Genomic DNA, 16,766 nt, shown 5'->3' on the forward strand with positions numbered 1-16,766 from the left:
TATTTACACCCCTTTAAGTATGTCCTGCTCTTGTTACATTACAAAACACAAATTTCAATTCATTTCATTTGGCTTTTATGTGATTGACCAACAGAAAATTGTGCATTATTTACAAGTGGAAGGAACATAATACATAAATAAAAATCATTCTAATATGCCCTACCTACCTACCTACCTACCTACCTATTTAGCAAACAAGTCCATTTCTGTATGGTTTGATCTCAGTTTAAGTCCAGCTGTTCCATGAAGGAAGGCCCATTGATGGTTGCTTGCGAGAGCAAACAACATCAAAGCCCAAGCAGCAGACCAGTCTAGGAGAAAGCTGAGAAACAGAATGGGTAATGATTTTAGACTTTTAAAGGTGAAAGACACTATTTACTTCAGTGGGGTGAATACAATCTATGCCCCACTTTTAAGATTTTCCATTGTAAAGCAAATTGAAAATCATTTTACATTTTTCTTCCCAGCCTGTTTGTGTTGGTATATCACGTAAAATCCCATTAATATACACTGGAATTTGTGGTCATAATCTGACAAAATGAGGAAAAGTTAAAGGTGTACACACATATATTTTTGCAAAGCACTGCAGTCAAGTAGGCTTTTTTCCCCTTGTGTTTTTCACCATCTGTAACATTTTAGGTAAGTAATTTTTCCCATTAAAGAAATACAATATCAGCAAATTCTGGCCTTCACAATAAACTGTCAAATTGTAAAACTCAGCTTGAAGTCATGTTTCTGTGTACCTAAACTTCACTAAGCACAATTCTGTTTCAGAATTTAAAGTGGCACCATGTAACTTTTAGCCAGTAAGGGGGATATACCTGTAACTTCCAGGTGTAGTGCCCCTGCACTGCAGCCTCCCTCCGTGTTTTGGAATCTGATAGTAGACCACTTTGGACCGGCAGATTGAGAAGTCATGGAGTTGCTTGTAAAGACAAGGCCACATTCATCCCTCTAGATTAAATCCTACTTCAGAGAACCAAAAATATTTCAGATCAGGTAAGTGTCATATCTGTTTTGTTTTGTTGTTACAGGAGTCTGAGCTCAGACTGTCGTAACCCAGAATGTGACCCAAGTCACAGTGATGGATTCCACCCTCTCAAGTTACATAGGCGAGTTTTTGAGACGGGCAGCCCACATAGAGCATTGATATGTGCAAAATGCTGTATATTGACCTGAAGAATCATTTAGTACATCTCAAATTAAACTAATATTTGGGTAAAAACTTACACTAAGTAATTTTTGCCTTCCAGTGACTAGCAACCTTTTTTTCTTTGGGTGCTTTCAAAATTAGGCCTAAAACAAAGTTAAAAATAAACCTAATGATGACATTTTATTTTACTGTTTCTTTTTTGCCCTCCAGCTGTCTGGTATTTAACCTATCCAGCACATTTCTGTCCCTTTTAACCCAACCTGTGCCCATTTCATGTTTCTGAAAATCCCGTTACTGACACGGTTTAAGCTAACATCAATTAGCTGTGTTGCCAATCTTCAAAGCAAATAGCCGAGTAAATGACAGCACATATAATAAGAAAGAGAACAGCAATTACATTTCAGTTCAATTCAATTTTATTTATACAGCGCTAATTCACAACACATCATCTCAAGGCACTTTACAAAGTCAAATTCAATCAAATCAGACAGATTGGTCTGATGTTTACTATCTAAGGAAATCCAGCAGATTGCATCAAGTCTTGACGAGCAGCATTCACTCCTCCTGAAAGAGCGTAGAGTCACAGTGGACAGTCGTCTGCATTGTTGATGGCTTTGCAGCAATCCCTCATACTGAGCATGCATGAAGCGACAGTGGAGAGGAAAACTCCCCTTTAACGAGAAGGAAAAACCTCCAGCAGAATCAGGCTCAGTATGAACGGTCATCTGCCTCGACCCACTGGGGGTTACAGAAGACAGAGCAGAGACACAACAAGACAGACAAAAAGTACAGAGGCACACATTGATCCAGTAATCTGTTCTATATTAGATGATAATAGCGGATGAGCTGTCTCCCCTGGATGATGTCATAGCTAACAACGACAGACCAGGTGTACCTACTATGAAGTAAGAAAATGACAGAGAACAAAAAGTTACAAGTTGAAATAACAACAAAAAATGCAAATTGGAGAACAGTAGGAGAAGTCAGCGAGAAAAAGTGAGAAAAAGCACACATTTTATTTATTTTTTTATTTTTTTACTATAGTTGAATTACTTCATTGGACACTTGATCTGATTCAGATGGTAATAATTACCCTCCAGTGACAGGCAGTTTGACGAATGACAAATTGTAATTATTATTACTATTAATCAGATTATTAACGACATTTTGGCTATGCTATTTCAAACAAGATAATTATCAGTCATTTAATTTATATGGTGCTGATGAGGTTCCATCTATACATAACATTACATTTCACTGTACCTTCGCTATAGACAACCTATACTAGTTTCATTCAATTTAGGTGATTATGGTAAAAGCTTTACTCCAGGTGAGATACTGACTACTCATACTCTCCACACAGAACCTACAGAAATTTGACCTTTCTTTTAAACCACTCACCTTGCAGAAACTTTGTCCGGCCAACTGGGGAAGCTGTTTCCTGGTCAACTGAGAATCGAAACACCAGAAAACTACATCTATAGCTCTAGTTAGGTTAAAAACTTTGTTGGCTGTTATCATGACTTCTCTTAATCTGTGTTCTTTTTATGTTTTACTTAATTACAAGCACCACTGTCAATTTCATAAACAAATTACCGTATGTAGGATACTGTTCAGATGAAACATAAATGAGATCAGTCAAACAAGCCATCTTAATTATAAGAGCCTTGCAATGAAAGACGTCTACAGGCTATATTTCATTATACAGCCTGTCAATTTAGAAACAGGCTAGAAGCGTTTTGGTCTCTAAAACCATCTCAGTAATTCCAAATAATTCCCAGCATCCAGTGATTTTTTTTTTCATCACATAATTCCAAATACAGCATATCATTTTTTTCCTCTGGATTAATTGCGGCACAAACACACTTGAACACATTACCCTCCAGAAACTGTTCTGTACAACATGAAACGTTTCAAGCTTGGATGCGAAGGTGCTGGAACAAACATTAAACTGAAATGAATTTGCAGTTTGCATCATAAATCCATAGCCCGAGGAACAGGCTTTCTCCTGTTGGAAAATGTAATGAAGAATATAATAAAGACATTCCTGTGTGAAGAGGCCTTTGATTTACCAATGTATTATACACAAGCATGCACTCAAACTGTCAGAAGATTATGTGCTGTACTTCTCCATTATGAGCTTCTGAAATTGGCACTGCTTCCTTTTTTTTGTTTTATAAACCTCATTAATAATGAATAAATCCTATCTCTTGGAGGAGACGTTGCTCAGCCGTATTTTACGATGAATAACAGTGATGGGCTTATTGCACGGCTGTCCACACAGGTCATCGAGAACGAGACGTACGGCGCTGCCCTGTCATTTCTGGTGTTGTTCAAGCTGACAAATGAAAACCTCAATGTCTCAACACAGTTGGGTTTCGGAGGAGGAGTTCATCGGGGCAGCGATGCCTCTCGGCTACCAGCGAATCACTGTCTCATAAAGCGACCCGGCAGTCACAGCATTTCATATGCAAAGTTGCTGGGAGTGAATTTGATCGTACAGCAGCATAGACGTAATAACCCACCCTGTTATTTGAATACTGATGCAGCAGAGGTAAGTTTTCCATTACATCAGGCTGCACAGACATGTGCTCCGTGCTCGAAGTTGTCAGAAAGCATTTCCCCCCCCCCCCCAGACCAAACTAAACTTTGTACACATTGCCTTGCAAAGGCATTCCTATCCCATGCACCTTTTCCCAAAAATTTCAGTATATCAGATTGCAATTTTATGTGATAGACCAACACAAGTCGGTGCAGATTTTTTTAAATGCCTACAGAAGACTAAAGATAAAAGAACTAGATCTGCCTAACTTTCATCACTACTGCTTAGCAAATAGGCTACAATACATCTCAAAATGGTTACGACATAATCCCTTAGAAGAGCCCTGGGTAGACACAGAACAGAAAGTATGTGACGATATCAAGATTTCTGATTTGCCGTTTATTAGCTCAAACATAAAACAGTATGCATGCTTTAAAAATATTAACATTAGCTCCACTATGACAGCATGGTGGGAGTTCCTTAAAATGACAGAGTCATCCCTTATCCCGTGCAGTCGTCCACCCATCTGGAATAATCCTGACATCCTACAAAATATATGATAAACTTTCCTTACTGGAAGACAAAAAGGTATCGAATCCCTGGAACATATATTTGAAGGGACTGAGCTTATCACATTGGATAGATTAAATATATTTATATTAATAAAAACAAATTCTTAGAATATCAACAAATTAAATCTATAATAAAAAATTACGCTCATTAATAATGGTTTACAAATTCCAATAAATGTATAAGAGTTCCTTGATCTACCCCCCCCCCCCCCTCCAAAAAATAAATAAAATAAAAATAAAATACTGTCTAAATTATACAGGACACTATCTAAACTAGATGATTCAATATCTCTCCCTATTATGAAATGGAAAGAGGATTTATCAGTCAGCTTTGAACAAAATATCCGGGCTCAGATATGTTTATGAACTTTTAAAATGACTAGAAACCCGAATTTACAACTAATACAATACAAACTCCCCCACAGAGTACACTATGCAGGTCAAAGATTATTCAAGATGGATTTGCACAATCTAATATCTGTCCGCAGTGCACAGGCAATAATCCTGACAGTTATATTCATGCGTTATGGTCATGTACACCTGTTCAGAGGTTCTGGGTCCAGATATGTGAAGACTTGTCAAAGTGAAGGAGATGTAAAGCTCAGACTATCTGACCTGCTTGGTTGCCTGCATAGACCCGCTCTAAATGATCTCTTAGAACCCAGCCCAGGTGGAGCCTAAAATTGCTTAAAAAGCCTTAAAACATTTTATTGTGCCATGTTCTTCTCTGGTACAACTAATGCATTCATTTGTTTTAAATAACTTCTTAATCTTTGCTGAGTTGAGCGTGTGCTGGTATAGCTCCATCGCTGTAAATGGCTGAGACGTGGGGTGCACTGACGGGCGATCAGTCCATCAGAGGGCAACAGAGACACACAGAACAAAATACACACATTCACACCTGAGGGAAGTTTTGAGGTCCAATAAATCTAAAATAAATGTTTTTGTGTTGGTGAAATAAGTTCCCTGAGAGAATGTTAACATGAATGGGGGTAAACATGCAGACTCCACACAGAAAGGCCTCAGCTGGGACCTGCATGCAGGGCCTTCTAGCTGCAGGGTAACAGTGCTATCATCTGCGCCTCTCTGCAAAGCAATGCAGCCCAGTTTTGTTACGGACTGTTTCAGGAATGAAGAGGAGCTGCTGGGCTGCTGCTTCGTACCAACCATGTATCAGTTCATACCTTCTGCCTCGAAAGCTGATAATTTAAGGTCATTTCCGTCTTCTGCTCGCACTCCACTGTAAGGAATTGTGATTTTCATGACTCCAGTGAATAAAAACCAGTTGGAGATGGCTTACAATTACTCCACGATGAATCCGTCACATTTCAGGAGAGTCGACTGAACCGAGGGGGAAACAGAACCACGATGAACGAAAACAGGGTGCAATGCAAGAAAATAATTTATAACTAAATAACTTCTCTGTGAGATCTGACCCTTTTTATGACTATTTCCATGACCCATGAAAATACCTACCATACAAAGAAAATTAACTGATAGGTAATGATTTAAGTACAGTGGATGGGTATAACTGGAAGAGAGAAAATGGAAAATAGTAATGAGTATGATGATGAAGGGGCACACTGACCTGGATGAGGCACAAAGAGATCAACTGGCTCTGAAGATTATTATATAATATATTATTTAGTTTCTCTTCCCTATTAATGTCAGCCATAGACCGTTTTTTGTATTTTTCTTTTCTTTTTTTTTTTTTACATCAAATGACTGACAGGATAATGTAGTCAATAACTAACTGAAATTAAGAGGCTTATATGTGTTCCTATAAAGAATCCAATGCTCTCTGTAAATGGGGCCCTGAAAGTTCTATCAAAATCAGCTCTTTATTTGGACATCCTTTCAAACCCATCCTCCCAAGCCCCTTTATGTTTGGCGACTCCACTGTGTTATTTTTGCGTTATTGTCCACCGTCTGCACCGGTGAAGAGGGTCATTCTAATTTATGCGCCACTCACCGCTACAGATGGCATCTGCCCAAAGCCCAAAGAAGGACCACGGCTGGTGGGCCCTCTCCACCTTTGACAACTGATGTCTGCCAGAGCCGCTGCGTACGTCTGGCAAAAGCATCTCCGTCATGAATGAATGAAAAACAAAGAGTCGAGGCGCAGCGGTCGCCAGAACCTTCTTTATTGGGTGGTAACGCCACACTACATTAGATTACACTGATTAAACAGCCCAGAGTCTCCGTGAGTTATCGAACAGGACAGGAGTTTCATAAAGAAATCAAACAACAGCAATGGAGTCGTATAAAAAGAAACAAGTAGGTGCTGATATTTTTTGTACATAAAACAACAACAATGGTTTCTAGGTTTTAGAGAAAAGACAAATAAAATTAAAAGCAGTGAAGCTGTCAGAGGAGTCGCACTCTGAGCTCTAAGTGATCCAGAAAAAACCCCAAAAGACAACCACCTTCGTTAAATAACAGCTGTACACCGTTTTACATTGGCATTAGAAAATAATACAAAAAACATGTAACAAAAATATACGGAAAAGGCTAAATAGTTGTAAAAAAAAAAAAATACAATTGTATGCTTCAGCTTCTGCCGTAGAGTTGCCCAAGGAGTCTCTATTGTTTTATTATTCAAGAACCTTCTAAAAATATCCCCAGCAGCGTTTTGCCGTGTGGTCCGTGTGGAAATAAAGAGAAGGTTCTGTTTCTCTATACTGCGAAAGAGGCCAGAATCGGTTCTCTTCTGGTGCTCGGTTCACTGAAGGGCTGACAGTTGTGCTTCTCTCCGTTTGGCTTTATCCCTCCACCCAGGAACAAAAAAAATAATACAAAAGACAAGAAACTTAGACAAGCACTGTCCATTTACGAAGGGGGTTGGTACTGCAGAGACCCCCTGCTCGGTCCATTTAGTTCATACAGGAAATTATTTTCCTCTGGCCAACAATGACCCGACCCAGATCAAGATGCTGGTTTGTGGAGCCATGGAAGAGGATATTAAATGATGCTTTTAGATTTGGAAGTAAACAATAAACTGGCCACGCTGTGCTATCCAATGACAGCATGTTTATACAGAATATATTGAGAGTTGACTTAATATGACCATATCTCTTGTAGGAATAGCTGTACTTAAAAACAACTCAAGCTTTGGTAATGAATAATTCCTTTAATTACTTTAAACCACTACATTTTAAACGGATTGAAGCCGAATCTCTCCAAAGTTACCCTAAAATAACCAATGCCATGTTAACATTGCTAAGAAGTACTATTGAATCACAGTAACAACGCTCATTTACCTGTTCAACCCTAAATACTGTATGGAAATACAAGGATGGAGAGCTATAAGGGTTTTTGAATAGTCACTTATCTCCCAACAGACTGTTCTTTCAATTTGTTTTCAAGTTTGGTCCATACGTCTGCCTTTTAAAATGCAAATGTGTATTTATCCACATGCTGTATGAGGAGTTTATTGCAGACGAGCACCGTCTGAGTGACGTTTTTGGACATCTGAACACACTCAAACCGGAAGTGAATTAGTGGGGAAAGTCCACAGCCGTTGAGAGATGCTGCACTTCACACAGTTGGATGCATTCATGAGCTCATCCCTGAGAGCACAGATACCAAATGTGATGACAGATTTCATGACAAAGCTGAATGAGAACTTTATTGAGTGTTTCCAGGACTTAAACATTCCTATCGGGAGGCTGCGTTTAGTTTGTGACCCGTTTTCCAGTGGAGCTGAAAACGGATTTTTGAGTCAAAGACAAAGAGGTAATGCCAGGCATTGATGAAAGCATCTTTTAGGTGGAAACGGTGGATTTGCAGTCATCTTTTGCTTTAAAACAGCTCTGTCAGTCTCATAACGCAGAACACTTTTGGGTTAAAGATGTTAGCCAGTATCAGTAACCCCACGGCAGGAGAACTGGCCTTGGTACTGATTTCTGGATATACTGCTTTGGTCTCTCTTGGCCTTCATGATGAGCTTCATGAGGTTAGTGACCTGAAATGGTTTTCCAACTGTCTTGAAGGAGTCCCCATAGGTAGGAATAAAATAAAGACACACCACTGAATGAGAAGGTGAGTCCTTTGACTGGCGGTGTAGCTAAATCAAGACAATGTCATTTTTATCAATGACAGCAAAGGGAATAATGCGCAAGAGGCACCGTCAACATTCACATGGCAACGACGTGATGCTATTTTAGCAAAAGTGTAATTCTTGCCCAGGCTTGCTCAGATAGTTAGCATATTTTGTTGTTACTCTGGTTACAATTGTGGAAATTGAATGCGTAAAACATGGCACTGAAAAAGCTCATAGTATAAGATTAGCTTTCTTGTAAAAAAAACAACAACAAATTGTTGTAAATATAACAACTGAGTTCTACTATGTTTATAGTCCATTTTGCATGAGGATATGTGGTCGCGATGGAACTTCTTAATGGATGTTTGCGAGTGAATAGTGTCGTGTTAAGGTCTGTACGTTGTTAGGCAAAGGTTTGCAGAAACCATCTTTTTAAAAATACATTTTGACAGTTCTTGGTTGGTTGTAATTCAATTTCAGGATTTGTTGAAGAATACTCTTAATAGATATGAATCTTAAGACTTTAGTCGTCTTTTATGTTACATTTTAAATCTGTTAGCATCATTAGGAGGCGATTAACAACCTAAAATGTTAACAATAAGCTGGCAACAGAGAGAATAAGGACAACTGAAGGTTTATGGTTTCATTCCTTTTTACTATTAAAACACGTTGGGTCTTTCCCCCCCCCCCCCCCTCTTGATTTTACCAATTATTCAGTGGCCTTCAAACAAATATTATTTGGTCCTCTTAAAGCTGAACTTGAGTAGCCCGGTTCTACAGTAACATTTGAGCAAATGCAGGTGACTTTATCTTAACAGAGCTACAGAGTGGATACTAATTTACTAGCTAGACAGCTTATTTGATGTTGCGCTAGACTTGTCTAGACCCACCTTGAGGCCCCTCTTGCAGGAACAGTGGCGACACCACAGGAGCCAGCAAAGAAGGCCCTGAGCCTTTTTTGTCAGTCTGTCCGCTCTAATGAATCAGATACAAAGTCTAGATATACAGAAAATCTGTTCACCTCACTTAATTAGTTCCATTAAGTGGTCGTTGTATGACTGCATTGTGCACTTTCTTTAACAACAGACACATTTTTTCTTTAAGAATGAACACATAATTATGAACCCAAATGATAAAACCAAGTGTTAGTGTTGTGCTTTCATACACAGCCCAGCTTCTAAATTCGCAACCCATCAGTGTGGTGAAGATGGAGAACTTCAGGAGAAGCAGAGCTATGTTGCAATCAGCTCAGGCTGATTTCATTTCGTGAAATCTGTCGCCCAACAATAATAAAAAATTATAGAAAAAAATGTCTTCAGTGGCTGATAGAAAACATATACACACAGAGCGTGATTTTGTCATGTCGCATCTGCCTCAAGGCCACTCATGTTTCCAAATGATGCATTGTTAGGCCAGTGTAACATAACTAAGAGGCCTGATTACCTCTTTTATATATATATATATATATATATATATATATATATATATATATATATATATATAAAAAACATTGATCTTGAACAAGCAGTAGCATATTCAACAATACGCCAGTGTGTACATTCAGTAACGTGGAATTTTACGTCTTTTTGCACGAGTAATCCATAGCAAATACTAGATTGCTGGTACTGCAGCGAGCCATGTTTGATTGCAAATATTAAGGCAGCGGTTCCATGCAACATTCATCAGCCCATGTGGACGACAAAAGCTGGTCCAGAGTCCTCTGAGCTCGACGTGAATATATCTATAGTTTACATATGCTGTGTTTGTGTTTTGGCAAAACATATTCCTCCACATGCACGGACTGATTTGTTGAGGGGTGTGCATTACATGATGCATGCATTTCAGTAAGCTGGGAAGAAGTCTAGAATTGCAAATAAAGACATAGGTTTTATATGCATCACGTGTCCCTCGAGTATTGCTGCAATCACCAAGGTGTAGAAGCCTTATGCATGGCTGTTTGTCTTCACATGTAACAGAGGACGGGTTTGAGCAGCCAGCTCCATTCTCAAGTCCTTTGGTAGTCTTGTATGTTTATACGTTCCTTCAAGCTGCTCATTTGGGGGGGTTCTTCAGTATGTGTGGTGGCTCTTAAAGAGCTTTGGCACTGGTGGTGTGGGAGACTGTGTGGGACACTGGTTTCTGCGGGTAACGGCTGTAGTAGTAAACCTGGAACAAGATGGCGACGTCCACAAAGACCTGCAGCAGGCCGCATGTCCAGAACTGCACGGGAGCCTCTGTGAGCAGGAAGTAGCCCGTCTTGAAGGTGTCGCCGCTGGTCCACATCAGCACCATCTTGATGCTTGAAGGAAAGAGAGAAGATGCGGTCAGGTATAGCAAATGTTTTTAGCAGAAATCCTTAATCTAACAGTTTTTTTCCTTGTTTTGTCAGTAACCTTCTGTTCTAAATAGGGAAGAACTTCATTGCTGTGATGCGAAAGGTTTACAGCAGAAAGCATTGAATTAGCAAATTAAGCAGAGCTTTTTAAGGCAGGGGCTATGAAATAAAGAGTCTTCCCACAGAAATGGAAAAAAAAAAAACCCGACAACATACATTGGTTTGCTTATTGTTAGCATTAGCATTAGCGTACGCATTAGCCCCTGAGTTTCTGTTATAAGTAGGGTAACCAGATGTCCTGCTTTGTGCGGGACTGTGCCACATTTTTCAGTCCTGCCCCACATTTGACAGGTCATATGCTGTCAAAAATAATATTTGACAAGTGCTTTTCTGGAATGTAAAGAAAGCAGGGCTGCAGTCATTGTCACAGAGCATATGACATCATCCTAGTGTTGGAAATAATTCCTGCTTTGTTCCTAACTAGCATCCTTCTTGGTCCATATTTGTTTTTGTTTTTTAGATCACCCTAGTTCTAACTTAATCCTAGAGTTGCAAAATTTGGTGAATATTCTTTCAAACTGAAAACTTTACATAGGAGTTAACAGGAATGTATAACAATAACAACAACAGTAAATATAATACACTTTATTTGTATAGCGCTTTTCAAAATACTCAAAGACGCTTTATGGAGGTGCAACATTAAAAACCAAAATACCAAAGGAAAATGCATAAAAAGGACAGAATTGGACATTAAAAGCAATTTCAAACAGATAGGTTTTGAGATCTTTCATGACATTGGAGAGGCCAGACCAGGGATGGAACGGCAGGGGCAGCGAGTTCCAGAGGGTGGGGGTGACGATGAAAAAGGTTCTGTCAACCCAGGTTTACAGCTTGGTCCTAGAGGGGAGGTACAGAAGATTGGCATCGAAGAAGCAAGATGGAGTGTGTTGGTGGAGTAAGTCAGTGAGGTATGGATGGGCCAAATAATGAAGGACTTTAAATATGATGACAAAGATCTTAGAATGGATGTGCTGAATGCCAGTGGAGGTTCTGCAGGACAGAAGTGATGTGTTCATGGGAGTGAGTGTGACTGAGGAGGCGGGCAGTGGAGGTTTGGAAGGATTGTAATTTGTTGAGAGTTTTGGACAGCACACCATATAGAATACTATTGCAGTAATCAAGTCTAGATGTGACAAAGGCTTGGATTAGGGTTTCAGCGATAGAGAAGGTGAGTGATGGGCGAAGTCGTGCTATGGTTTTCTGATGGAAGACTACAGTCTGTGTTGTTTGTTTGATATGTGATTCCAAAATAAAAAAAAATAAGTCAAGGAGAATACCAAGATTGCAAATAAGTGGGGATGGAGTGAGAGTGGTATTAAAACTATTGAGGAAAAGTTTGAATGGATTGGACCATGTTTTTTGAACAAGTGAGGACTATGTCAGTTTTGTCAGTGTTTCATTTGAGAATATTGTGCTTCATCCAAGTTTTGATGCAAGTTATGCAGCAATGAGTGTGGAGTGAATATTTGGGTTTAAGGATGTGGTGTAAATGTAAATCTGTATGTCATCGGCATAGCAGTGGAAATGGAGGCCATGACAATGGATGATATTACCAAGGGGATTAATGTATAGGATGAAGGGGAGAGGACTAAGAACTGCACCTGGTGGAACACCCTGAGATAGAGGGGCTATGGAGAAGGAGCAGTGGTTGTGAGGTAGCACTGGAACTAGGACAGAGCAGAGCCTGTGATGGTCAGGTTGGACTTGAGGTGGGATAAGAGGATGGAGTGACTGATGGAGTCAAAAGCTGCAGTGATGTCCAAAAGGATGAAGATACTGAGTTGGACAGAGTTGGGGGAAAGGAGAAGATCGCTTGTAAGTTTCGTTGCTGAGCACTGTCTCTTGTCCTAAAATGGAAATTTTAATCCATACTATTTTTCATCACTTCTGGAATATTGCAATGCACTTTACAGATGTCTTACCAAAACCTCCCTAAACAGGTTGCAGTCTGTACAAAATACTGCAGCATTTTGTACAGACAAGGTATTCTTCAGAATTTTGTCATGTGACTCCACTTATGCAACTTAATCCAGGTTTAGAATAGAGTGCAATTCAAGATCTTAGGTTGACTTGGAGAGCTCTTCATGGACAGACACCAGTGTACATCTCTGAACTATTATATCCCTTCACCCCCAATTAGGGCTATGAGGTCCAGTGATTCAAGACCTATTGATTGCCCTTATACAAAATTGAAAACTAAAGAAGACAGAGCGTTCTATTCTGTGTCTCCAAGTCTCTGGAACTCGTCCCTTCCTCAGAATCTGAGATCAGAAGACGAAGTGGTTTCCGTTAAAGGTCAGCTAAAAACGTTCCTTTTTAAATCTGATTTTGTTTAATTTTGTATTTTTTATCTTCTGGCCAAAATATATATTTTAGCACAGTAGTTTTATGGAAAAACACTATACTATTCATAACTCCCATTCACCAGCTTATTGCAGAGTTATTGAGGCCGTGCCCCTACCTACAGGCACTGTGCAGTCCCACATGCACAGATGATTTCTGGAACCCTTTTCTACTGTGGCTACATCTTTCAGCCCTGGTCACAAGACTATTGAGGCCATACATTTGAGCCTGTGTATGCCTGCTTATACGTTTAATTTCCCTTTGGGATAAATAAAATATTTTTGAATTTGAATTGAAATCAATTGAATTATGACAAAACAATGTTTGAAGTAAGCATGGTGAATCATTTTAAACTAGTTTAACCTCAGATATTTATTTTTTTTTGACTTGAAAAAAAAATCTTTTGTAAATTGTAAAAATTTCTCCTCCAATCCTCTCCTCCCCCTTAATAAAACCTTAGCTCATCTCGGGTCTGTTTCTTTTCCTGCATTTCCATGACGTTCCTCCAAGTTCAATTTAGTCACAGAGAATGAATCTTGATCACAGCAGGCAAGGGGATCAGCGCAATGTTAGTAAAGTACAGCCATGAAATAAATAGCTAATGGAGCAAGTAAAAACCATGGGAAATTGAAATAATGATTCTTCTACTCAGGGCTCTTGCTGGCTATTAGCTTCACATCCTGTGGCACATTTCTGACTGCAAAACTCATAAAGCAGCTTTCAGTCCACACTGAGATCTTCATAGAGTAACGGAACGTAACAGGCTCCACGTTTACAGCAAAATTGCTACTTTTAATGTTACAGAAGAACAGAAGCAATCGTGTGATTTGGTGGGACAGGGGTTCACTCAAGGAACTGAAGTTTGAAAGAAGTGTGAATTTAACTAATGAAGTGGAAAGACAAGTGTAACCAGAAGAGAGCAGAAAACTGTATAGAACAATGACTAGATTCCAATGGGACACCAAATCTTATTTATTGTTAGGTAGCGTAAAACGGGAAATGTTACTTTTCTGTGATGATATGTCTTAGCTCTCTTAGATTTCTATCCTGTCACAAACTCAGAATGTCCAGTTTGTTTGCGTCAATCTGTTGCTAGGATCCTCTAGATGTCATAATATAGTATAAAATATGCTATATAAACATTTATATACTAGGGGCATCATGGGCATATGTATTCGTACCAGAATATCCAGCACATCCCTGTTGACTCAGTACGCACGTATACAAACAAATACAGCATTGTTTTATACCTGAACACATGCTAAATGTTTCTGAAGAACTAAGGGTGCAATGCAACGTTCTGTAGCGCACCTTTTAAAAAGGGACACCAAAACAAAACAGGGAGGACTCCCAGCTAACACTAAACTCTCCTATTTGGGAACATTCAGGTTTCTTAGGCAGCTACAGAGGAGAAAGAACAAAAAAGGATCAAATCGGTACTGGAGACAAATCCACTAAAGCCTAAATCCAGCTGCCCTGCAGCATTCAGCCAGTCCAAAACACACTACAGCATAACACACTGGTACTGTCTGGACAAGTCCCTTTGACTGGAAGGGATTTCCTGATAGCTGCACTTTTATGATGCATTCAAATACAAGTACAATGGATTGTCCAAATATCAAAGCAACCACAAATGGATTGAAACCTTTTTTATTCTCAAATGTCTGCCCAGTCATATAAAACAATCTGAACAACGACATTGATGATTTTCTTGTGGTTTAATTGCTGTAAAATTCATCCATCCGTCAATTATAAAGTGGCCATTTTTGACTTGTTTCTCTTAATTGTAGCGAATGAAAAACGATATTTTGTGTACTGTTAGACCCTAGTTCACAGTGTCATGCAAAGGTACTCACACCATACAAACTTTTTTCAGTTTTGTGAGATTACAACTACAAAATTCAAGTATTATATAAGGATGTTCTAAGATATTGACCAATACTCAGTAGTCGGTAGAGGATGAAAATGTTTACATGAAAAAAGCTGAAAAGTGGCATAGAATTTGCATTTAGCTCCAATTCATTCCAACTACAGCTGCAAGTATTTTCTGGTATATCTCCACCGTCTACAGACCGAAATCTGAACCATTGTTCTTTTTCCCATTCAAAGTCAAGTCATGTTTATCTGTATCACACATTTCAGCAGCAAGGAGGTTCAAAGTGCTTTACATCATGAAAACATAAAAACATCATAAACACATTGAAACAGTCACTGGTGGTGAAACCAGAAACAAACATTAAACTGTGTCAGGTGAAAACATCAACACACATAAAATAAGTTGGTCAACATTCTTGTTATTATAGGCAGAAAGCAACTCTAAGCAGGTGGGTTTTCAGTCTTTATTTAACAGAACTCAGTGTTTTGGCTCATTTACAGTTTTCTGGAAGTTCCAGATTTGTGGAGCATGGAAACTAAATGCAGCTTCTCCATGTTTGGTTCTGGTTCTGGGTATGCAGAGCAGACCAGAACCAGAAGATCTGAGTGGTCTAGAGGGTTGATACAGCAACAACCAGTCTTTAATGCATTTTGGTGCTAAGTCAATCAGTGATTTATAAACTAACAAGAGTATTTCAAAGTCTATTCTCTGAGCGACAAGGAGCCAGTGGAAGGACTTTAGAACTGGGCTGATGTGCTCTATCTTCCTGGTTTTAGAGAGAACACAAACAGCAGCAATCTGGATCAGCTGCAGTTGTCTGACAGATTTTTTTGGGCAGACCTGTGAAAACACCGTTGCAGTAATCAATGCAACTAAACATAAACGCATGGATGAGTTTCTTTAGATCTCGTTGGGACGTCAGTCCTTTAATGTTGGAAATTCAAAAACAAACCCAAGCTTGAGCTTTGGTATCTTAAGTCTTCCACAGCCAGAAAAAAATTGTTCTACCATCTTTGACTAGCTAAAGAAAAGCATTCCCACAGCTTGGTGCTGCCACTATCAGCTTTGTGCCTTAAGGATGGTGTGTTTAGGTTGACGTACAGGATTAGCTTTGTCTCCTTCAAATGGGATTTTGTCAAAATGTTGTTTTAATAATGGCTTTCCCCTAGATACGCTTTCAAAGGGTCTAGATTTCCGGAGACAAGAAAGGATTGAATTTGGCTCAAAGGTTGATATCCAACATGCTGGAAATATGTGCTGCATCATGAGGAAAATGGATCAATACAGTAAACTATTAAAACCAGTGAACTATTTTAGATGTTCTGCTATGTAGCACCGAACCCAGACAAATACTGTAAGACCTAGTTTTATAAAAAAAAAAAAAAAAATAGACCACGATTGCAGGTCTTTAGGAATAAAGTGGTTTATGTTTAACAGGTCTTCAGTTGTGAACAGTCACTAGATACTGAGGATTAGGATTATTTGTGTATATACGCCTACTTACAGCGCCTCTTATAATTATCTTTGAGAAAAATAGAGTTGAAGAGACCCTGTATAGAACAAAGTAAATTTAAGCTAAGCTTCACCGCATTGTGTCGACGGTAAAAAGGACACATTTACTGCACCTTCTATAAAGCTGAGCTCGATATTGCAGAACCAACTCACTGAAAGTTCTGCTGAGCTCACTTGTGTCTCACTCTTTCTTTAAAGTAGTTTAAACCACATTTCAGTTTGAGGCACGGATGCACGCTGACAAAGGAAGGACTGAGCCAGCGTTGTCTGCGGCGCACTCATCCAAACACGACTCCTCAGAAGTGGCGCCTAAAGCAAACTGCCTTGCGAC

The 16,766-nt window shown here is 39.2% G+C and overlaps 1 protein-coding gene across 2 annotated transcripts in view; it reads right to left on the reverse strand.

Moving 5' to 3' along the window:
- Positions 1 to 6,390: 6,390 nt before the first annotated feature.
- slc66a2 (solute carrier family 66 member 2) overlaps positions 6,391 to 16,766 on the reverse strand; it is a 46,212-nt gene continuing 35,836 nt past the window's right edge. Inside the window, exon 5 of one of the 2 annotated variants that reach the window (XM_036144840.1) lies at positions 6,391 to 10,608. In XM_036144840.1, coding sequence (XP_036000733.1) covers positions 10,398 to 10,608 — 211 coding nt within the window. In that variant the 3' untranslated portion in view covers positions 6,391 to 10,397. The remainder of the gene's footprint in view (positions 10,609 to 16,766) is intronic. The other variant, XM_036144841.1, reaches the window with a different exon arrangement.

Source organism: Fundulus heteroclitus, chromosome 13 (genome assembly GCF_011125445.2).
Source record: "Fundulus heteroclitus isolate FHET01 chromosome 13, MU-UCD_Fhet_4.1, whole genome shotgun sequence".
Lineage (NCBI taxonomy): Eukaryota > Metazoa > Chordata > Actinopteri > Cyprinodontiformes > Fundulidae > Fundulus > Fundulus heteroclitus.